Here is a 25,058-nt window from a genome sequence, read left to right as displayed (position 1 = left end):
AAAAACAAATGAGAGCTGCAAAATACTCACCATGCCTCTCAGCAAATAGCTTGGGGTGTCTACTTTCCAAAATGGGGTCATTTGGGGGGGTTCTGTGCCACCTGGGCATTCCATGGCCTCCGAAACTGTGATAGGCAGTGAAGAGTGAAATCAAAAATTTTCACCCTTAGGAATCCTGAAGGCGGTGATTGGATTTCGGGGCCCCGTACGCGGCTAGGCTCCCAAAAAGTCCCACACATGTGGTATCCCCGTACTCAGGAGAAGCAGCTAAATGTATTTTGGGGTGCAATTCCACATATGCCCATGGCCTGTGTGAGCAATATATCATTTAGTGACAACTTTATGCAAAAAAAAAAAAAAAAGTGTCACTTTCCCACAACTTGTGTCAAAATATAAAATATTCCATGGACTCAATATGCCTCTCAGCAAATAGCTTGGCGTGTCTACTTTCCAAAATGGGGTCATTTTGGGGGGTTTTGTGCCACCTGGGCATTCCATGGCCTCCGAAACTGTGATAGGTAGTGAGGAGTAAAATCAAAAATTTACACCCTTAGAAATCCTGAAGGCGGTGATTGGTTTTCGGGGCCCCGTATGCGGCTAGGCTCCCAAAAAGTCCCACACATGTGGTATCCCCATACTCAGGAGAAGCAGCTGAATGTATTTTGGGGTGCAATTCCACATAGGCCCATGGCCTGTGTGAGCAATATATCATTTAGTGACAACTTTTTGTAAATATTTCTTTTTTTTTTTTTTTTGTCATTATTCAATCACTTGGGACAAAAAAAATAAATATTCAATGGGTTCAACATGCCTCTCAGCAATTTCCTTGGGGTGTCTACTTTCCAAAATGGGGTCATTTGGGGGGGTTTTGTACTGCCCTGCCATTTTAGCACCTCAAGAAATGACATAGGCAGTCATAAACTAAAAGCTGTGTAAATTACAGAAAATGTACCCTAGTTTGTAGACGCTATAACTTTTGCGTAAACCAATAAATATACGCTTATTGACATTTTTTTTACCAAAGACATGTGGCCGAATACATTTTGGCCTAAATGTATGACTAAAATTTAGTTTATTGGATTTTTTTTATAACAAAAAGTAGAAAATATCATTTTTTTTCAAAATTTTCGGTCTTTTTCCGTTTATAGCGCAAAAAATAAAAACCGCAGAGGTGATCAAATACCATCAAAAGAAAGCTCTATTTGTGGGAAGAAAAGGACGCAAATTTCGTTTGGGTACAGCATTGCATGACCGCGCAATTAGCAGTTAAAGCGACGCAGTGCCAAATTGGAAAAAGACCTCTGGTCCTTAGGCAGCATAATGGTCCGGGGCTCAAGTGGTTAAAAAGTATAATTTTGGCTGGAACACCACTTTAAATTTCCACAAAAAAAAATACCTGTAAAATGACTTGTTTGAGCATCACCAGATGATGTCCATTTAACATTCCATACTCCAGAAACCTTGGCATGACATCATTGGCCTCCTGCATATCATTGGGCTCTGGGATAGTTTCTGTACATAAAAGAACATTATACAAAATAAATCAACTGAAACACACATCAAAAGTTAATGTAACCTAAGCACATTTAATCACCTCCCGCCTGGCCTATTATAATAATATGGTCAGGAGGGAGCACCATTACCCCAGGTGCACGTCAAATGATGTCCTCAGGCAGAGGTTCGATCTGTCCCCCGCTGTCTCCACCGGATTGTCGTACTGGGTTGGTCCTACAACCACGTGATTGCACATGTCACATATGTCAGTTGTACACAATAGCTTTCATTCGTAGCCATTCATTTTGTACTATCGTGATCTTTGTGATTGGTCACAGTGATCACATGGTACAGGGGCCAATCACAGCAGACCTGTACCATGTGATTACTGTGGCCAATCACAGCTATCACTATAGTACACAATGGCACATAAATGAATGTCATTCATAAAAATAATTGCTTACAACAGTGATCATCACTGTAATAAGCAATCCTAGTGAACAAAAAAATCCTGATTACCTCCGTAGAGCAGTACTGTGTCACTATGGTGACACTGTACTGCTCTGGTCACAGTATGTAAAAAAAAAAAAAAAAATGTAGAAAAAAAATTGTAAAAAAAAAAAAAAGTTAATGTTTTTATATTTTTTCTCTTTACATACTGTCGCCAGTCAATGTTCCTGATCCCCAACACACCAGTTATATGATGACACTGTATTGCTCTGGTGATAGTATGTAAAGAAATTGTGAAAAAAAATCATTTAATTTCTTCATTTTCCAAACAATTGTGACAAAAAAAACTTACAACCTCAAAAAACTCACCATGCCTCTTACTAAATACCTTGGGGTGTCTTTCCAAAAAGGGGTTATTAGGGGGGTATTTGTACTGTCCTGGCATTAGAGCCTCAAAAAATGAGTCAGGCTGTCAGTGTATCAGAATTGATCAATTTTCAAATATACAGCATATACCATAGTTTGTAGGCTCTATAACTTTCACACAGTAAGTAAATAATATATACTGATTTTGGTTATGTTTAACAAAAAATGTAGCAGAATACATTTTGACCAAAATTTATGAAGAAAGATTATTTATTTGCAAAATTTTCTAACAGAAACTAAGAAAAACATGTTTTTTTTCAACATTTTCAGTGTTTTTTTGTTGATATAACAAAAAAAAACCAGTGGTCATTGAATATCACCGAACGAAAGCTCTATCTGTCTCACGTATATCTAATGACAGATGCATTTTACAACTAGAAGTAAGTGGAAATCTCTCCAAAGTGAGGGAAGTCCACTCTTGGACATTTATCACCAGAACAAGTGTCTCCATTGGAAGATTTCTGCTCTATTCCTGGTCTGGTGACAGTAATCATGAGGACACACAAATCTCCCCAACAGTGACATAAGCAGAAAAAATTTGGCAGGCATATAACTTTTGAAAAAAAGTTTATTGCACAGTTCACACAGGTGTGAAAAACAGTATATTATCAAAAACAATGAAAAGCCGAGTATACAATAATTCTGTGTGCTCAGTAAAAAAAATCTTCAAAATGCTTGTGGGCATTTTGCCCCTGTCTTTCATATAATTCAGTAAACTAGTTATCTGTTTCAAATTCTAAGGGATAAAGATATAAATATGTATCGTCCCCATATCAAATCTTGAAGACAATGACACACTCAGACTCCACTGTTGGAGATTACACACTGCAGAGATTTTCCTGCTCTGGGACAAAATGAAAAGACACGTATGGGAATCGGGGTTTTTGCAGATTCATACTTACCTAGCTGGATGCAGCATCGGTCCCGCCAGCTCTAACACTGAGAACCGAGCAACCAAACACTGCCAATCGCTCGGTTCTCAGGGCTCCCCGAGCAGAGAGCTGGTGACTGCCAGTCAGCGGCTCTCTGCTCTGCCCTCTCACTTCTTCAAGCCAAACCCAAACACTTTAGTGATGCACGGCAATTTTTTATTTTTGTAAAATACACTATAGGATTGTAAAAGACCTGGGACACCTTGGTTGCCCCAAAAAGAGTAGTAATGCGGTGTGCGTAGTGCTCCATGGTGAACAGTGGTGTGGCCAAATTGTTTGCAAAAAAAAAAATTGAAAAAAAAAAAAGCGCCTTGCAGTTCCCTGTTCTCTACTGAACTATACAGCCTAATCCACAAATGAAGTCCACCTGACATGGAGAACAAGAGCTTTATAAAAAATATGAATAAAAAAAAAAAACAAGAAGAAGAGAAAACAAAAAAGTGTGTTGTTGTGTGTGAAGCTTTCCCTGCTCAGAGACAGCAGGCACCGCAAACAATGGAGGAGGGAAGGAGCCAGGACATCCATGCAGATAAGGGGAAGAAGGGAGCCCTGTCATTGGATAAGTGGAGGGGCATGTTAGGGACAGAGGAGCACTACTCCTGCCAATCACCTCTGATCCCTCCCCAGCACTCTGCTCCTATTCTCCTTCATGGACTTCATGATCCCTGGCTGCTGGGATGAGCTCCACGGTATGTGAGAGACTGATCGCTGTGTCATCCCATCTTCTCTCCCTGCCGCTCCCCCAGCACCCAATCTCCCAATCTCCAAGTACTCCTTTAAAGCACTGGCAGAATGAGAGTGGCCATCATTTGGGCAGATTAACCTTGCAGTATCCACCATCACATGATTTTATAAAAAAAAAAAAATTGACAGCATTCAAATTCTCAGCATCTGCTGTTGCAGTTTAGACGTTCTAAAAATAAAAAATAAAAATAAAAAAAAGTGTATAACACTCACTACCATGGTCATACAGAAATGTAACAGAGTTAATAATACGACAGCTCCTAATAATTAATTTCTAATAAAAGCAAACAGAGATTTAGCTTACCATTTTCTAATATCAGTTAGTGGAAAAAAAAATCATGCAAGAAAAAAATAACAGAAGAAAACAAAACAAGAAACAGTAAAATAAACTGAATTAAAAGTGAAAAAATGCTTAAAGTGATTGTGAACTATATTTTTTTAAAACAAGTTTAGTGTCTAGCTGATTGCCATCTTCTAATACAATAGTTTAACATTTGTTTATGAAGGTAACCTTATCACAAAATAAATGATATAAATATAGATAGAGCTTGCTCTGGTAAAAAAAAACAGACTCATAATATTTATTTGCTCAAAACATTCTCCAGACCGTTTTATGATCTGGCTATTTATGACCAGGCTGCATTAGCTTCGTGTTTTGCTTTTCACCTGGAGTGTTTTAGTGGGGTTTTAGTGTACCTTAGTTTTTGTTAAATGTGTCTAAGCTGGCTATGTTTGGCTATGTTTGTTGTCAAAGGTATCATCTTAGATGGCTGCCTGGCACAGAGATGAGATTTAAATCTAGTCTTTTTTTGTGAATTTTGAAGAAATGGTGGTGGCACTGTGTTCAATACAAGCTCTCCATTCTCTCCACACAGTTTGGTGGGCATCAGATCTCCCTACATTCACAATATTGCATTAGGATACCTATAGAGACAAAATAAATGCCTTCTGATATGGCCATTTGCAAGCCAAAAAAAAATCTCCTCTGCACTGCAGGGGTCTGACTGTGCCTCTTCAACCTCCACCTCTTGTACTGACATAAACATCATTTGATGGTCTTAGGTAACGATTATTTGAACGTGTTTCATTAACAATTTTTTCTCGAAAGTTTGATTGTGCCCACATGTCCAACTATCCTCATTTGCCTATGGCCATCTTTTGCGTTTTATTTTATTTTTAGCACAATTATTTTAGTATGTGATTAGTTGTTTAAACTACATATTTACAAAGTGTCTTACCTTGGGTATGTCGAAGAAAAACCAGTGTACTGGAATCAGCAAACTTTTCAGAAATGCAGTTAAATGATACATACAGAATTGTGTGATTAACCTTCTGCAGGATTATTTTCTGAAATCACAAAATTAATTTTGAGTTGTTAGCATGAAAACACAATTCAGCAGTGTATGTTGTCACAAACATTATAGGGCTGATTCATCTCAATAAAGAGAGACAACTGGAGGTGTACCCTTTGGCAACCGGTCAGGTGATTGATCTTATTAAGCATCATCTTACACAGATACTATTTTACTACCTTCGTGTTGATCCCATTTTGTGTTTTTGAAGTCATTTTTTTTTTATGTATAACTAAAAATATAATCCCAGTATAAGTACATCAATGAAGAGGGTGTCCGCAAACGTTTTTGAAGTTATAGAGCAGATGGCTGTCCAAGCTGGACCTAGGCCCACCACTGCACGTACTACGATGGTTATTACTATAATGTGATAGGTATTATTGAACTCATAAGCACAGACTCAAAGACATAATAAAATGACATAGGCTACTATTAAAGTATTCATATTAGCCTTTATTTACACATTCATTATGGAGCCCTCTGTAAGTATACATAATGCCTATGTGCTTAAACATTTTATATCGGTTTTCCTCTACAATTGTCATTACTGCCTCAGTACATTGGTGATAGGAAACTGCTTGTCAATCTACTTAACATCTTTTACACTAGTAAATATAAATCCCAGAGACTTTTCCAGCACTGTATTTTTCTAACACATTGGGGGTTGATTTACTAAAACTGGAGAGTGCAAAATATGGTGCATCTGTGCATGGTAGCCAATCATCTTCTAACTTCAGCTTGTTCAATTAAGCTTTGACAAAAAAAATGGTAGCTGATTGATTTCAATGCAGAGCTGCTGTTTGGTTTTGGGTGCGATACCCCGTACTGCTATACAATGGGTGAATGGACGTATTGCAGAGCAGTTGTATGTAATGTTCTAGGTGTTGCTTGTTAATTGAAGTGTAAATTCATAAAACAGTCATTAAAACTACTTACATGAAAACTAATTATGATTTTAATTAACCTGCACCTCATTTTAAAATGCCCTCCATGACATGTTTTTTTTTTTTAAAATGCATAGTCTTGAAAAAGTCCTGTTGGAAAATTATAATCGGCTTATATTTCAATCAGAGTATGGTTAATATTAGACATGTGCAGTTCACTTTGTTCCAAATTCGTTTTTCGACAAAATCCGACAAATTCGTTAATTCGGAAATATTCAAATTAACGAAAACCCGTTCAATAAATTTTTCCGAAATTTGGAAAATCCAAAAATTCGGAAATTCCAAAGAACGAAAATCTGAAATGTAAAAATCAGAAAATTTGAAAAATCCGAAAATAAGAAAATTCAAAAGAACGAATATCCAAAAATAAGAACGAAAACCCAAAAATACAAAAAAAAATAACTATTACTAATTATTAAATTATAGGTATTGGAATTTCCTTTCAAATTTGCCTGTTAGTGAACGTAACAAATACGAATTTATCCAGAGTTACGAATTATCCAAAATAACGAATGTCGCATCTAAACAAATGGAACATAACAAATTAATAATAATAAATAATAATAAAAATTTTTTATTATTATTTTTAATAATTAATTATTAACCACTTCGGCCCCAGAAGGTTTTACCCTTTAGACCAGAGCATTTTTTGCGATACGGCACTGCGTCGCTTTAACTGACAATTGCGCAGTCGTGCGACACTGTACCCAAACAAAATTGACGGCCTTTTTTACCACAAATATAGCTTTCTTTTGTTCTTTTTGTGGTATTTGATCACCTCTGCGTTTCTATTTTTTGCGCTATAAACAAAAAAAGAGCAACAATTTTGAAAAAAAAAATTTTTTTACTTTCTGCTATAATACATATCCAAAAAATATATATAAACAAACAAATTTATTCATCAGTTTAGGCCGACATATATTCTTCTACATATTTTTGGTAAAAAAAATAAAATAAATCGCAATAGGCGTATATTGATTAGTTTGCGCAAAAGTTATCACGTCTACAAATTAAGGGATTGATTTAGAGACTTTTTTTTTTTTAATGGTAATGGCGATCTGCGACATTGCAGTGGACAAATCTGACCCCAAATTACACTTTTTGGGGACCAGTGACATTATTACATTGATCAGTGCTATAAAAATGCAGGGAAGGAGTTAACACTAGGGGGCGATCAAGGGGATAAGTGTGTTCCCTCAGCGTGTTCTAACTGTAGGGGGGATGGGCTTACTGAAACATGACAGAGATCACTGTTCCCGATCACTGGGAGCAGTAGATCCCTGTCCTGTCACTAGGCAGAACGGGGAAATGCCTTGCTTACATAGGCAGTTCCACGTTCTGCCTCTCCTAGCCGGGATCGCAGGCCGCTGGCGGACATCGAGTCTACGGGACCCATAGGCACGCTCCCGCAGGGGGCACGCGCGCGCCCGATATCCTGCTTTTACGGACTGACGTACAGGTATGTCCGTTTGCACAGGAGAGACATTCTGCCGACATATATTGGCGTGAGACGGTCAGCAAGTCGTTAATTTGTTACGTTCCATTCGTTTAGATGCGGCATGCGCTATTTAGGAAAATTCGTAACTTCGGATAAATTCGTATTTGATACGTTCACTAACAGTCGAATTTGAAAGGAAATTCCAATACCTATAATTTAATAGTTAGTTATTATTAGTTAGTTATTATTTCAGATTTTCAAATGTTCGTTCTTATTTTCAGATTTTCACTCTTTCAAATTTTTGGATTCTCGAATTTTTGGATTTTCAAATTTTTACGAATGATCAAAATAACAAATACCGCATCTAAACGAATGGAATGTAACAAATTCAAATTTTTCTGAAGTTACGAATTTATTCGAAATAACGATTTTCGATCATAACAAATGACCCGAAAAACAAGAAAAGAACAAAAAACGAATGAAACGAAAATAAATACATTTTTCAGCAGTACACATGTCTAGTTAATATTTCTAATTACAGACTGCAAAAAGTAATTTATTTTCTCATTTTGTTAAAAGTTATTTAAGCCCTCATGTATTATCTTTATTCCAAAAAAAATACACTTCTGTTTTTTTTCCCTATCTCTCCTTAATTGGTGGAATAATAGATCCACATTTATTTTGTCTCTTTCTTTCTGAAGTTAGACTTCACTATTTTCCCTATAATGCTTTACTTAGTTCTCTTAGGACGCATTTATACAAACAGCACCCTCTGAAGAGAGATCCGTGTTGGTTTACTTTTCAAAGGGTGTTTGACAGGAGGCGAGAAGATGTTATGTTGCCTCCTTACCATTTGTTTTCACCCCTAAAAACCATGCAGTGCAGGCCCACATGTAAACATAACCTAAGGGTAGGATAAATAGGAATCCCAATCTTATTGTTTTCCTTTTGTCTCTGCCTATCCTTCAATTCTTAACCGCGTCAGCCCTGGAAGATTTTCCCCCCTTCCTGACCAGAGCACGTTTTGCGATTCGGCACTGCGTCGATTTAACTGACAATTGCGCAGCCGTGCGAAGTCGCACCCAAACAAAATCAACGTCCTTTTTTTCCCACAAATAGAGCTTTCTTTTGGTGGTATTTGATCACCTCTGCAGTTTTTATTTTTTGCGCTATAAACAAAAAAAGAGCGACAATTTTGAAAAAAATGCAATATTTTTTACTTTTTGCTATAATAAATATCCCCCAAAAATATATAAAAAAACACATTTTTTCCTCAGTTTAGGCCGATATGTATTCTTCTACAAACCCCAGTGCATAGTGAGAAACATGGCTGTCTTATCTTCCATCTTAAATAAACCTCCTCCCAATATACCTACTACCTTTTCAACCCTTCTTTGACAAACTATGAGCACAGATGTAAATCACAAAGGATACGATGTGCGGGGTGTTTACTGAGATCAGACAACAAATAGGGGGTGCCATTCAAGGCTCCAGCCGGGTCCTCTCCTTTAGTACAATGCTGGGAGTAATGGCAAGGACAGAGCTCATCCCTGCTCCAATGTTACAAAAGACAAAAAAGGTCCTATGCACAGCACATCACAGCAAGACCCTGTGGATGTGTGAAATGACAGCTTCAGCCTAGGCTCCAGCCAAACCACGCCCCCACTAATGCATTTTATTCCACTCCAGAGCTTAATCGTGAGGGGGCATGGCTTGACTGGAGCTGTCATTTCACACATTAACAGGGTCTTGCAGTGATGTGCAGCGCATAGGACCTTTTTTGTCTCTTGTGTTTATTGAGATACTGGCCGGATTCGGGAAGGATGATCGGCAGAGTGAGTGGCTTGTAGAATTCTTCTAGAGGAAGATCGCTGGATCCAGGGAGAGGTGGTGGTCCGAGGTTAACTGGCTTCAGGGTCACTTTCACCGGGTAGCACACTGCCGGGGCAAGGGATGAGGAGGGCAAAGTGGCACCAGAAGTAGACTTATGGGTCAAGGTGTGCAGAGGGGCAAATCTTGATGCCCAGCTGCAGCTTTGGATTCACACAGGTCATAGGCAGCAAAGGGTTCACAGAGAAGAGAGGAGGGGGTGCCTCAGTGTCCAGACAGCAGCTCACAGCTAATAAGGAACTACAAGTTTGAGCAGTCCCAATTGTAGCATACACAGGTTCAGAATTATATGTTCCAGCAGTTCTAATCTCCTTCTGATGAGACTCTGCAGTCATGAGTTTCTCCATGCCTATCACTGAAGTCAACATTTGACTTCTTTCTCTGAGCACAGGTCTGGTATATTGCATCTGGAGTTCAACACAGATCTGAGACAAATTGCTGGGGCCCAGTGTCACGGAACGTCCCACACTCCACTTGAGTGCTTCCGTCATATACCACTTCCTCCCAGTCTGTATACAGATATCCCAACCTCTCTGAGCATAAAACAAGGCGACACTTGCTTGTTGCTACCAAGAACTGTTTATTTAGACTCAAAATTACAAGACTTTATATGCCGTTGGAACCTCCTCTAACAATACAACTGTAACCTAATTAACATAATTGACATGAGCTAATTAACTAATCCTTTATACAGCCTAGGTGACTGAGACATGACCTATTGCCCAGACTGAGTTAATTATCACAGGACATTTCTCACAATAGCAGCTCCAATAGGAGTCGTCCCGTCTCCTACATTGTATAGAGGACAATGTCATCAGCTCATTCAATTACATTAACACAGGTAGTTGGAGCTGATGACACCAGCATCTCCTCACAGGATGTGTCCCAACAGAATGAATCAGTCTTATCAGCAGGGGGCTGCTGGAGGAATCCCCCCTCCCTCTTCAGGGACACAAATCTACAGTAAGGAGTCCCCAACAGAATCAAACAACATACAATATATACATATATACACGACTGAGTCCGATTAGTACAGTTCAGACTGGATTTCTAATTCACCTCACAAAGAGTATTGTTCCATTGAAAATCCAGGGCCCATAATCAAAAGGCAACAGGCTTGCATACAGTCCTCTCCAACAGCCTCTGTTCTGGCTAGGTCTGTCACATTTCTCCCCTTTCGGCAGGAGACTAACACAGGAGGAGACCCCAGACGGGTTGACTCCGAAGTTAGTCAGTAGTTCCAGTCCTCTACTGCCTGTACCCACACAGTACCCCAAAAAAAATTGTTCCAAACAGAGTATTACTCACCCAGCCAACCTCTGCCTCTCTCAGAGAACATATCTGCCGCTGGGGAGAGGCCTGGACTGGCCCTTCTCCCTGGAGTCCTTTCTGTCGCTGGAGAGAAGACAGGGGGACTGGGCTCACTCTGTCATGCTGTTGGGGATCTGAGCCAACTGCCCAGCATCCCTGGGGTATACAGGTGGAGACTGAAGTCCCATCCACCTTCACAGGAAATCCATCCTCTGTTAGTTGAGGGCAGAGTCCAGCAGTACTCGGCCCTGTTGCCAGCCCTTCTGCTGGAAACCCCACACCATCTGCTCCGGCTACCTGTTGGGGAGGGAGGCCGACTGCCCCACCTCCCTGGAACTCTGTAGTTGTTGCCGGTGATGGCCAGAGGTTGGTAGCACTCTGCCCGGTTGCCGGTGCTTCAACTGGGGAAGTTCCCTGTAACTCCACAGATACTGCTGTTGGTGCGGGGCAGAGCACAGTGAAGTTTGGCCCCAATAGCAGCTCTTCTGCTGGAGGCTCATCAGGTTGTTCTTCCTCAGCAGAAAAGTCTATTAAATCCCCTACCTCTATAACTGGTGTCTGTGGATAGAGGTTTACCATCTCCTGTCCGTGGAACTCAGAAGATGCCATCAGTGCTGAGCAGAGCGCAATGAAGTTTGGCCCTAATCCCAACTCTTCTGCTGGGGGCTCACCCGATGGTTCTTCCTCAGCAGAAAAGTCTATCAAATCCCCTGTCTCTGCAACTGGTGTCTGGGGATGGAGGTTCACCATCTCCTGTCCATGGAATCCAGAAGATGCTATCAGTGCTGGGCAGAGGTTAGCAGAGCTCTGCCCTGTTGTCAGCACTTCAGGTTTGGAGATGGCAATCTCCAGATTTTCCACTGCAGATTCTCTGGCATGCTGCTGGACAGGCACATTCCTCCATCCAAGATCATCCCATGCAGAAACAGGATCATCAAGGTCACTCAGCACTTGCTGCATCCGCATTAAGACCTCCGCCTCCCTAGCTGTGGGGGCAGGTTGGCAAAGCACACTATTGCTCTGCCACATTGCCGACTCTTCAGCCAGGATTTCAGGGCTGTCAGCTGGTATTTCCTGATAGTCCCAGGCAAAGGGAGCCCAGCCCTGGCACTGAGCAATGTCTAGCAGCCGTCTGTAGGTGATCTCTAGCTCCCATTCTTGAACGGCCAGAAACTCCAAATCTTCCTGTGCCCAGTGCACTTCCGAAATGTTCAGTAGCCCTTCTCTGAAATCCATGATTTCGTCCACCCGCCACTCCAAATCACTCCCAAAGTTAGAGTCCCCTGTCAGCTTCACATACAACAGTCCCAAGCCGCCGTAGCTTAAGTCTTCCGTTGGGCTGTCATCCGCTATCCAGGGACATGCTTGGGATACATGCCACCGGAGGGCTCTGTAGCTCTCATCCAGCTTTATCTCTGCCCAGACCAGCCTGCTTAATTCAGCTGTCTGCTTCTTGTGTGTGCGACCAGTACCTTTCCTCGATGGAGGGGAGAACTTTTCCCTGGTGTCGCTGCTCACGGGCTAGCGCTTCCTTCCAGAGTTTGCAGCGAATAGAATCACACCATCCCAGCAGGACCTGCTCCGATACTGGTCCTCTGTGCTGTATCTGCATTTCTCGCAACCTCCTTCTGAATTCCTCATCCATGGCGGCTGGTATCTGTACCTCTCCTCTCCTGCTATCTGGACCTTGGATCCAGATGGATGTTTGGATGTCCCAGACTGCAGGAAGCTTTCCCGCTGCTTGCCACCAATGTCACGGAACGTCCCACACTCCACTTGAGTGCTTCCGTCATATACCACTTCCTCCCAGTCTGTATACAGATATCCCAACCTCTCTGAGCATAAAACAAGGCGACACTTGCTTGTTGCTACCAAGAACTGTTTATTTAGACTCAAAATTACAAGACTTTATATGCCGTTGGAACCTCCTCTAACAATACAACTGTAACCTAATTAACATAATTGACATGAGCTAATTAACTAATCCTTTATACAGCCTAGGTGACTGAGACATGACCTATTGCCCAGACTGAGTTAATTATCACAGGACATTTCTCACAATAGCAGCTCCAATAGGAGTCGTCCCGTCTCCTACATTGTATAGAGGACAATGTCATCAGCTCATTCAATTAACATAAACACAGGTAGTTGGAGCTGATGACACCAGCATCTCCTCACAGGATGTGTCCCAACAGAATGAATCAGTCTTATCAGCAGGGGGCTGCTGGAGGAATCCCCCCTCCCTCTTCAGGGACACAAATCTACAGTAAGGAGTCCCCAACAGAATCAAACAACATACAATATATACATATATACACGACTGAGTCCGATTAGTACAGTTCAGACTGGATTTCTAATTCACCTCACAAAGAGTATTGTTCCATTGAAAATCCAGGGCCCATAATCAAAAGGCAACAGGCTTGCATACAGTCCTCTCCAACAGCCTCTGTTCTGGCTAGGTCTGTCACACCCAGGTGTCTGGCTATATTTTGGCATAGGATACAATAATTCCTGTGCTCCCCGCTGAGTCTCCAAACCTGCTGTGTAAGACCATGAACCCATTGACCATTTATGCAGATTAGCTGACTGACTGTGTTACACACTGGCTTTTGATTAGTTTTCATGTATTAGTCCACTGTCCACTGTAATAGTCCACTGTCAAAATGTGTACAAAAAAAAAACAACACTTGTCACATTCATCTCTGATTCAGCAGGGGATCTTCTCAGGGATCCCCTGCTGAATGGAGCGCTTCCATGTAAAAGGACCTGAACACTACTGAGAAAGAGTTAAACTGGTGGGTTTTGTTCCACTTTAAGATCAGTGGACAACCACGTCTATGTGTTGTTATGTGTGTTGGCCTTCCATCCTGTTCACTGAGCTGGCAAACAGCACTGTATTACTACTAGCCTGCAGATAGACAGTATCTCCTTAAACTCAATGGAGAAAAAGCCACAAATGCCCAGAATGCTGCCTGAGTTTCCAGTGGGAAGAGTTCCCCTCATTATCTGTCCAGATGATGGAGACAGTCAAGAACAGAAAGAAAATCTCTCCAATGGGGCAGTTTCAAAAACAATTTTGTTAAAACCTAAATCCAGGTTTGATTTAACTTTAAATAGTTCCTTGGACCAAGCTGGTCCAAACAAACTATTTCCTTCAGTAATACATGCAGCCGCTGTATAAACTCTATGTAGCATCAGCATACAGTATACAGCGCTGTGTTTCAGCAATGGTACAGGGATTTCCCGCCTTGTTCCTGGAAAAAAAAATTGAGTCAGGCTGAACTCTGCTCATCCATTCACAGGAAATGTTTTTATATGAAGGAATACAAGGCTTCCTCTGATTGGCTGAGGTAAAGATCATGACATTATCCACCCACCTCTCCACCTCAGCCATTCAGAGGAAGCCTTATATTCTTTTACAAAGGTTTTTATTGATAGAAAAAATAAGTACAACAGAATTATGCAACAATAAGATGGCATCATCGTACAGAATATGAAGGGAGAATCCCTGCCGAGGGATGGTGATTAATAGTAAATTATTCGTCAGTACAAAAATATAGAAAATAAAAAATTATATATAAAGACAAAGAACACTTACAGTGTATCATAACAAAAATGTAATCTATATCTCAAAAGTGTTTTGATGTTCATCTGGTGCATATTCAAAGTAAATAACAGAAGAAGAAGAAACAACATAAAAGGGTGCATCCACTCTTATATCAACCGTAAGACGTTTATAAGTGATCAATAATAAATAAAAAAAAAAAAAAAAGAAAGAAAAAATTTTTTTAGGCTAAATTCTTTTTTTTTTTTTTTTTTTGGTTGATTCATATCACGAAAACCATCATAAGTGAATTAACTCCTCAGTGAAAGAAATCACAAAGGAGATTACATTAAAAGACAAAAGAAATGGTAAAGAGTAAGTTGATAGAAAGAGATAGGGGGGAATCAAAAGAGAAAAGGAGAAAGGAAACAAAGAGGAAAGGCAGAAAAGAGGAAGGAGTCCAGTTTAAAAGGGGGGGGGGTGCATTCGGGGGCCACTAGATTGACAAAAGCAGGTTATCAAACTTGGAGGTTTGTTTGTATGATATCCATGGTTGCCAAACTCTAAGAAATTTACTGTGCGTATCAGAAGCCAGGGACGTTAATTTCTCATTTATCATTATATCGTTCATTTGATTCTTCACTGCCTCAAAACTGAGTATAGGGGTTTTTCAGGACCGCGCAATGGTCAACTTAGTTGCATTGAAAAGGTGCAGTGCCAACTGACATTCTAGATGAAGAAGTTCCAGGATTGGTTTGCATAGAAGGGCTTCATATGGATCCCTCTTTAGATTAGAGTGGAGCATGTTGCGCAAAAGGGTGTAAACCCTGACCCATAGTCTACAAACTTTGGGACAGGTCCACCATATGTGAGCCATAGTGCCCTCCAGCAAGCAACCCCGGAAACAGTAAGGAGGATAAGAGGGGATAAAACGAGCTAGCCTAGCAGGAGTGTAGTACCATCTGTAGAAGACCTTGTATGCATTTTCTAGGATCTGAACATTTCTCTAGGAAGCCTTATATTCATAGTTCCTGACTTTGTAAATCCTGATTACTCAGACATGGTACAAACTTACAGTAAGCGGAACAGGGGCAAGTTCCTCTTCATGAACTTCGTGATTGAACAATGAGTCTGCATCCATGTCTGATTTTCCATCTGCCTCTGCATGCGGAGGAACAGTATCTTCAGTTGATGTGACATCATTTTCTGTTCAATAAACACAACTCAGATTGGATAAAAATAATTTGACTTCACAGTTGCATTTATCAAAGTTCTTGAACACAGAGGGGTAAATGAGTAGATTAAAACCATGGGAAAACTTACTGTCACTAGGTTGTTCTGAAGAGCTTGTCTTCTCAGAGTGCTCATTGAGCTCCTCTGTATCATCACAGTTAGTATCTTCCTCATGTGAAACACCATTTACTTTCAGGAGTTCGTCAGGTTCTAAAAAGGCAACCAAACATTTTTCAGTTTCTTAGTTAGCACTAAAAAGATCCTGTTGCCCGACCATTTATTTCAACAACAGTCTTCCCATAGGTTAATATGTGCATTTAGTGTATTTATGCATGGTATTTAACTGTAAAACCCAATTGTGTTGACATCCTAAACCCCTAAAACTGCAGCTGGGCACTGCCATCTTGGATGTAATGTCAGCGGCCCCTGCAAACTCAGAGTTGTCACTCAAGTGACACTCTATAGCAGGGTTTCTAAATCAGGGTTCCATAGAACCCTTGGGTTCCTTCAAAGGTTGCTAGGGGTTCCTTGAGCAATAAGCAAGATAAGTTCCAATTGACACCATTGATCTTTTTAGCTATCTGCAAGGGTATAATTATTCCCAATTATCACAACGTAAGGCGCATTCTTCCTGACCATCACATTAATGTATTATGAGTTGTAGATATAGTAATTTTTATCAGGGGTTCCCTGAGACCAGAAAAGTTATTTTAAGGGTTCCTCTGAGTTGAAAAGGTTGAGAAAGGCTGCTCTATAGTAATACCCTTCGCTCCTCCCCCAGCTGCTACATAAAAGGTTATGTAGGGAGGGGTGGATTTCATAAACCAGCACAGACCATAATTAGATGCTTTAAGAACAGAAAAAGGCTATGAGGGAAGGGGCTGTGCTGTGGAAATTACTTTAGTAGTCAAATTTATCAGCAAGTTCAGAGGCACACTTTGTCAGTTAAAGTAGAGTTCCACCCAAAAATGGAACTTCCACTTTTTGGATTCCTCCCCCCTCCGTCGTCACATTTGGCACCTTTCAGGGGGAGGAGGGAGCAGATACCTATCTAATACAGGTATTTGCTCCCACTTCCTGGCATAGCTCACCGCGATGCTTGCGGTGACCTATGTCACTTCCAGCGCCTACCCTGTCATCCCCCGCTGTGTTCTGTGAGACACAGAACACAGCAGGGACCTGAGAGGACGCGCAGCGTGACTCGCGCATGCACAGTAGGGAACCAGGAAGTGAAGCCGCACGGCTTCACTTCCTTATTCCCTCACCGAGGATGGCGGCAGCAGCAGCCGCGAGCCAAAGGACGGATTGGCTTCGGCTGCCGACACCGCGGGCTCCCTGGACAGGTAAGTGTCCACATATTAAAAGTCAGCAGCTGCAGTATTTGTAGCTGCTGGCTTTTGATATTTTTTTTTTCAGAGGACCTCCACTTTATAAAAATATTGTTTATGTAAAGAAAAGTGCTGCAAGTAAACATTACCACTACTTGATTTTCTTGTGCTTTCACCTGCAATTTTTGAAGTTGGTGACAGGGTCCCTTTAAGAAGGAAGTATCTCTAGAATTTTAAACTCATGTTGAGTTCCCAATAGGACCCAGTGCACATATAACTTGGTCTTATTAATATATATGTGGTGGTTTTTAATTAAATTTACACTATCAGTTGTGTCTGTACTGGTTGTAGCTCCACACCAGGCTGAAGCCCAATGTATGGGTGTTCCTATGGTGGGGGAACTACAGGCAGCACTGAAGCCACCTTTTCTCTTCATTCTGCAGCCCTCCTATGTAATTGTATAGCCTTCTGTCTCCTCTGTAATCTTCATTTCTTACTGTAAAGAAAGCTAATGATCACAGACCCACCCTCCCAGCTGCCAGCAGCTTGAATTGTGAATAATCACACTGGAGAGCAGCGCTGTCATTCATAGAAACACAAGCCGATTAAGAATACACTACGGCAACTATTACACTAGTCTCTCTCGGACAAATGCAGTGTGTTGTTGTTGGCTTGTGTGTTTGTGGATAACAGCACTGCTCTCCAGCACGGTTATTCCCAACACAAGCCACCAGTTACAGCTGTACTCTCTCCTCAATTCCGAAATAGCAAGATGCAGCTTGTGGCTGGGTGGGTCTGTGCTCTCTAGCTTTCTTCTGTTATGACTCCAGCTATTTGATGGTTTGAAAGTTTGGTTGAGGGCACAAGCAAATTTGACAGTTAGCTATCCAGGCATTCCAGGAATCTAACTGTTTTTTGAAACATTTACATTTAGTTGCACTTTATTTTTTACCGCTGTTCAGGGGCTCTGGGCTTCAGCAAACAGGCAGCCTCCGGTAAGAAGAAACAGGAACAATGCTGGAGGCAATTTACAGCACAAATTCATTTTGGTAGCATAATTATTAATGTGGAATATATGTTCCTTGCTGAAGAACATTATTTTTTATCAAGTTTTTATGGCTAAAGTTCCTCCTGCTAGATCCATTCAGGCCGGCCCCTTTTGCAGGTAAAGCTATGTAAAACATTAAAAATAAGTGCCTATATTGTTTAAAATCCAGTAATACACTGTCCCACCCTGATCTGCACGTGCGCATTTCCTCCCTATTTTTAGGCATTGTTGAGTTTGTAGAGGCCAATCTGCTGACAGCCTTAAAGCGGAATTAAACCCTCCTATCCTTTACAGCCAAGGAAGCTACTTCTCTTTGATCTGCAACTGCCATGGTGCTGCACATGAAATCAGTTATGACACCAGCCATTTGATGGTTTGACAGTTCGGTTGATGAAACAAGCAAATTTGACAGTTAGCAATCCCGGGAAATTCCAGGAATGTAACTGTTTTTAGAAACCATTAAACTGATGGGTTTAGTTCCGCTTTATGATTTACTGCTGGGGCTCTGGGCTTTAACAAAATGGCAGCCTCCGGCAAGAAGAAAAAGAAGCCATGCTGGAGGCAATTTACAGCACATACTAATTTTGGTAGCGTAATTATTAATGTGGAATTTATATTTCTTGCTAAAGAACATTATTTATTATTAGGCTGTTATGGGTAAAGTGCACTTTAAGTTTTAGGCAGCTCCAAGCTGCATGGACTGTAGTTTTGAATCTGTAGTTCTGTAATAGTTTCCCTTCATATAAAGCCTCCAGTGAAAAAATCCATCCATAAAGCAAACATGTACCATCAATTCAGGACTAACAGGTTTGCTTGATAGCCCACCCCTAACTGTTGATTTACTTTTCCCCATGCTTTCTGGCTGCCCCATTTCAACTGAGGAGCCCTTGTGAAATACCCATGACTTTTGAATATGAGGAGCATGTGACCCTTTCTTCTATGCCATAATGTATTACTAGGCACCTAAACGGTCAGTTGCCAGGCCTGGGTGACAGGAAGGTACTGTGTAAACTACAACGCAAAACCTTAGCAGGGCTTTCTTTTAGAGCCCATTCACACTGCCAGCGTCCGGGCATCGGCAGTAAAGCGCCACTAGTTTTAGCGGCGCTTTACTGTCATTTCTGCAGCGCTTTTCGGGCGCTAGAGGGGCGCTTTTAACCCCCGCAAGCGGCCGAATAAAGGGTTAGGACCGGCCGGATAGCACCGCTGCCAAGGTGCGTTGCAGGCGCTTCGGCGGCACTGCCCATTGATTTCAATGGGCAGTGGCGCTTTAGGAGCGGTGTATACACCGTTCCTAAAGCACCTTAAAGAAGCTGCATGTAGGACTTTTTTTGACGTCCTGCCAGCGCAGCGCCCCAGTGTGAAAGCACTCAGGCTTTTACACTGGGAGTGCAGATGAGACTTTATTCAGCCGCGTTACAGGCCCTATTTTTAGCGCTAAAGTGCCTGAAAAATGCCTCCAGTGTGAAAGGGGTCTTAGTGGTTTGTGAAATACATTTTAAACCCTGTATACACATGTATTGCATTTTATATGCTTTGTCTGTTGCTGGTAATGCCCTTGGCATTACATTACCTATCCTGACACATACTCACATTCCTAGACCTTGATAAGAAACTATCCTGCCTATGTATTGCATTCAATTGTAATATTAATGGGATACTTATGTAAGCATGGTTATAAAAAAAGAACTCAAATGAACAGAACACTTATTTGAATTTGGATGTATATTTGTGTGTCTGCAGCTATTACTAATTTGAGACCACTGATCTATGATCTATATTAGGATAGGAGTTGCTTAGCTATAACATTTCCAAGACAGGTGTGCTGGATAAATTGGGTGGCATGGCAGGGGAGTTTTCAGTAGTGGATATTGCAGTCTAACTGCAGGCTGAACAGACCCCCATTGGAGTACACCTCCACCCCTGCATAATTTTCATTATTTTTAGTAGTTTTTTGTTTTGTTTTGTTTAGAGTTTTTGGTCCAGTCACCTGATGTTCTCCAGTTCTCCTTGTCTTCATCCTGCAGAGGTAGTGAGTAAAGGCCCACTTACACCACATCCATTGGGTTGCATTGGGCTTCATTGCTTAATACAGGCCCAGCACAACAGCCAGCATTGATGTGAGCTGGGAAGAAATGGATCAACACAGATCACCATGCTGCAGCGTTCTACAACGCGCCTTTGTGCCTCACAGTGCACTGCAGCACGTGTTAGGAAAAACAAAATAATAATAGTTTGGCTTTTGCTGTGTAAAAAAAAAAAAAAAAACTACATTAACATACACTATATTGTCAAAAGTGTTGGGAAACCTGTTTTTATAGGCACATGAACTTTAATGGCATCCCAGTCTTAGACCCCTTTCACACGATCAGACTGTTCAGGTCCGCCTGTGAGTTTTGACGGCGGACCTGAACGGGCGCTCCATGTTAGCCTATGGAGCGACAGATGTCAGCGGAGACATGTCCGCTGACATCCGACCCCGTCCGATCTGCAAAAAGCAGACGGATGGCCCTACGTCCAGATCCGTCGCTGGCGGATCGGATCGGGTGAGATCTGATGAAAACGGACATGCTGTCCGTTTTCATCCGATCCCTCCATAGGCGGCAGAGGCACCTGACAAGCCCCTCCCTGCTCAGTGAGCAGTGAGGGACCTGTCATCCGCCGGCTCAGAGGAGATCAACGGAGAGATCTCCCGCTGAGCCGACGGACCGAGACAGGCTCAGTGGAAGCAGAGTCCGCCTCGTGTGAATGAGGGCTAAGTCTGTAGGGTTCAATATTGAGTTGGCCCACCCTTTGCAGCTATAACAGCTTTAACTCTTCTGGGAAGGCTGTCCACAAGGTTTAGGAGTGTGTTTAGGAGTGTGTCTATGGGAATGTTTGACCATTCTTCCAGAAGCACATTTGTGAGGTCAGACACTGATGTTTGCAAGATGGCCTGGCTCACAGTCTCCGCTCTAATTCATCCCAAAGGTGTTCTATCAGGTGCAGGCCAGTCACGTTCCTCCACCCCAAACTCACTCAGCCATGTCTTTATGGACTTTGCTTTGTGCACTGGTGGGCAGTCATGTTGGAACAGAAAGGAGCCAACCCCAAACTGTTCCCACAAAGTTGGGAGCATGAAATTGTCCAAAATCTCTTGGTATGCTGACGCCTTAAAGCGGAGTTCCACCCAGTTTTTATTTTTGTCACCCTTTCTGCTGCTAGGAATAAAATACTGTGATTAATAAAATTACCGTTCAACTACATGTTTTTTTTAATTGACTTACGTTTGTTTTGTGCATTCCTGAGCACTTCCATCTTCACTGTGGGCATGTGAAGCCCACTAGGACTCTGTTCCGGGATAAGGTGCTGCTGGATACCCAGCATGCACCTCCTGTTTTTGTGCTTGCACAATCTACACAGGGTGTAGCGCAGGAATATTATTTGCGGCGATGCCCACTGACTCCTGGGAACAATGACACACATCTCCCAGGAGCCAAGGCGCCGCAGGATGAGATGTACATCGCCATGGCCTGGAAGAGGCAGATTACAAGGGACACCCTAGCAACAAGCCACAAACAGTAAGACAATTTTTTTTTATGACAAATGTTGTTATACTTGCAGCAAGGGACTGATTCATATAAAGATTGAAATATGGGTAGAACTCTGCTTTAAGAGTACCCTTCACTGGAACTAAGGGAATAATCCCTCCTCCACCAAATGATTTGGACCAGTACACAAAGCAAGGTCCATAAAGACATGGATGAGCGAGTTTGGGGTGGAGGAACTTGACTGGCCTGCACAGAGTCCTGACCTCAACCCAATAGAACACCTTTGGGATGAATTAGAGCGGAGACTGCGAGCTTAGTATCTTGTGACTGTAACTAAAAATTGGGTGTGGTACCTTTTTTATCACCCGTGTTTTGAATCTACCACTCTGGAGTCACAGATCTTTGTGTACAGCCATGGCCAGAAGTTTGTAGAAATCAGGTGCTGCTGTAACCAAGTAGTTACATGCGTACAGATGACATGACTAGCCCCTGGGAGGTGGAAGGCGTGTCAACGCCCTGGGCTCACAGGAAGTAGGTTGAATGAGTTGAATGAGGCTGTGCCAACTTGTGTGCCTGCTTTTTGCAACACTTACACTAAAAAAGTTTTGTTAAAAGAGAAGTATGGGCAAAGCCTTTTGGACCATACTTTTCTTCTGATCACAGGGGTACACTTAGGCCCCTTTCACACGGGAATTCATCAAATCCATCACATCTGCCTGCTCAGGAAGGGATTTCCTCTTCGCTGATCCCCACTGAGCAGGCGCATGCCAGATGCGTGTCCGCTCCACTATGCTGCCGCTCCATGATCTGGAAGGATCACAACAACTTTGTTAAGATCCACTCATAGCTCTGATTAACAGCAGACTACACCTCTTAGCACCTTTACATAAGGTGTCACCATTATAGTGCCACCTTACATGAGGTGTTCCCATCAGAGTGCCCCTTTACATCAGGTGTCCCCAGCAGAGTGCCCCATTAACATAAAATGTATCCATCAGCATGTCCCTTAGCTTAGGGGCACCCTGATGGGTACATTAATGTTAAGGGGCATGCTGATGGCACATTTTGTTGTGCCCATCAGCATGCCCCTTTAACGTAAAATGTGCCCATCAGAGTGAATCTTAACATAAAATAAGGGGCATGCTGATGGGCACATTTTATGTTAAAGGGGCATGCTGATGGGCACATTTTATGTTAAGGGGGCACACTAATGGGCACATATTATGTTAAAGGGGCACGCTAATAGGCACATTTTGTGTTAGGGGCACTCTGATGGGCACAACAAAATGTGCCCATCAATGTGCCCCTTAACAAATTATGCCCATCAGCATGCACCTTAACAAATTCTGCCCATCAGTGTGCACCTTAACAAATTATAACCCACATACCTTGAGGGCAGGAGTCAGTACATTTGGCAAGCTGCAGGGGGGCAGAAGCTGCGAGATATACCTCACAAGTGAGAGCTAGGAGCAGGGAGCCGGTGTTCTGTCAAATTCTCCAACTCGTCAGAAACTCCAACCGCGTCATTTCAGGTTTCTTTAAACCATCAGTAATTGGAGATTTTGACTAATTGCTGTTTGGCTACAACACCGGCAACCGAATACAGTCTGGTACAGGAAGGTTTAGCTGTTTTTACAGCACCGCGGCTAACAAGGGCAAAGTTGTTGCCACCTCGGAGGCGGCCATTTTGTTGGCTAATATCGGAGCGGAGTAACAATCTCCGCTCATAATATCGTGCACCGGACTGTATTCGGTTGTTGGTGTTGTGTCCAAACAGCAATTCGTTAAAATCTCCAATTACTGATGGTTTAAAGAAACAGAAAGTTAAGTAGGTGGAGTTTCTGTTTGGATATTTTGACAGAACACCGGGAGTGAGAGCGAGAGCCGCGGTCAGGAGCAGGAGGCGGGGCGCACACGCACGATGTCATTGGTTGCTGGGAAACCCGCGGTCCCAGCAAACCAATGACTGCTACTACACTGCTACTACCTGGCAGTCCGGGCAGGATGACCGCGCGGGCCGTCATTTAGCTGGTGGGGACAGCTGCAGCATATTGAGTATGGAAGTTTCTTTTTTTTTTAAATTCATCTTTGCAACCCCCAAACTTCTCCTGTGATTAAAGTTAAAGTGTCAGGACCTAGAATCAATCCAAGGCAAAGGGTTTCTTTTGTGAGATCGGTCACCTCAGCAATCACAGCACACACACACTGCAGATTTCTCACCGACAGCTATTTCCACCTCCACTTCTTCCTCCCGGATCCTTTTATAGAAGAAGAGTGCAGAGGTCCCCTCCTCGTCCGTACTCTCATTGAGAAAGCGCAGCAGCTTCTCCTCTTGCTCTCCGTTGTTCCGGTTGAGGAGTTCCTCGAAGCACGCCGGGTCTGTCAGGCTGAAGCCGCAATACACCCGATCCCGAATCCATTCCAAGCGCGGATCATCCAGCGACATCTTCCAACTCGTAGCCGACTTGTTAGCGTGTGGTCGTTATGGCAACGCCACGCTGTGGGCACTACATTCAGATAAATGAAGTGCAGAACCCTCCGCGGTGATCATTCCTTCATCTCCTTCCGCCCAGAAACACCTGCATGGCTCTCTGCTACACTAATGCTGCACTACTGCTGTACTCAGGAGACAAAACCAGATCTGCCCTGTTCAAGGGACCCATTTCTACTGTTTATACTTCATGAATAAGGCTATATTCCTAACTATGCCTCCTTTTTTTTTTTTGCAAGTTGTGTTAAGGTAGCTCATTCACTTTGAGGGCCAATTCACACCATAGAAACCCAGGATTTGTTCCAGATGCTTTTCTGCATGCTCGTTTTTGATGCAGTCCCAGTGCGTTTTCCCCCTCTTTTTTCCTAAACTTAACCACTTAGGCCCCTTTCACACTGGGGCGGGAGCGGCGTCGGTTATTGTTAGCGGCGCTTTACCATCGGTATTCGGCCGCTAGCGTGGCAGTTTTACCCCCTGCTAGCGGCCAAGAAAGGGTTAAAATCTGCAGAGGCGCTTTGCCGGCGGTATAGCCACGCCGTCCCATAGATTTCAATGGGCAGGAGCGGTAAAGGAGCGGTATACACTCCACTCCTTCACCGCTCCGAAGATGCTGCTAGCAGGACTTTTTTTACCGTCCTGCTAGCACACCGCTCCAGTGTGAAAGCCCTCGGGGCTTTCACACTGGAATACAAGCAGCGGCACTTTCAGGTCGGTTTCAGGCGCTATTATTAGCGCAATAGCGTCTGCAAACCGCCCCAGTGTGAAAGGGCCCTTAAGGACCGAGCCTCTTTCTGAGATTTGTTGTTTACAAGGTAAAGACATTTTTTTTGCTAGAAAGTTACTTAGAACCCCCAAACATTATATATTTTTTTTTCTAACACCCTAGAGAATAAAACGGCGGTT

General features: G+C 42.5%; 1 protein-coding gene across 1 annotated transcript in view; it reads right to left on the bottom strand.

The window, feature by feature from the left end:
• Nucleotides 1-24,155, bottom strand: part of DNAH10 (dynein axonemal heavy chain 10) — a 246,788-nt gene extending 222,633 nt beyond the window's left edge. The window contains exons 1-5 of the mRNA XM_073627593.1: nt 23,885-24,155; nt 15,849-15,968; nt 15,601-15,731; nt 5,285-5,393; nt 1,397-1,512 (exon numbers count right to left, since the gene is read on the bottom strand). Coding sequence (XP_073483694.1) covers nt 1,397-1,512; nt 5,285-5,393; nt 15,601-15,731; nt 15,849-15,968; nt 23,885-24,110 — 702 coding nt within the window. The 5' untranslated portion in view covers nt 24,111-24,155. The remainder of the gene's footprint in view (nt 1-1,396; nt 1,513-5,284; nt 5,394-15,600; nt 15,732-15,848; nt 15,969-23,884) is intronic.
• Between the last annotated feature and the right edge of the window lie 903 nt (nt 24,156-25,058).

This window comes from Aquarana catesbeiana, linkage group LG01, assembly GCF_042186555.1.
Source record: "Aquarana catesbeiana isolate 2022-GZ linkage group LG01, ASM4218655v1, whole genome shotgun sequence".
Lineage (NCBI taxonomy): Eukaryota > Metazoa > Chordata > Amphibia > Anura > Ranidae > Aquarana > Aquarana catesbeiana.
The sequence above is the reverse complement of the archived record's forward strand: the minus strand, read 5'-3'. Positions and strand labels throughout refer to the sequence as shown.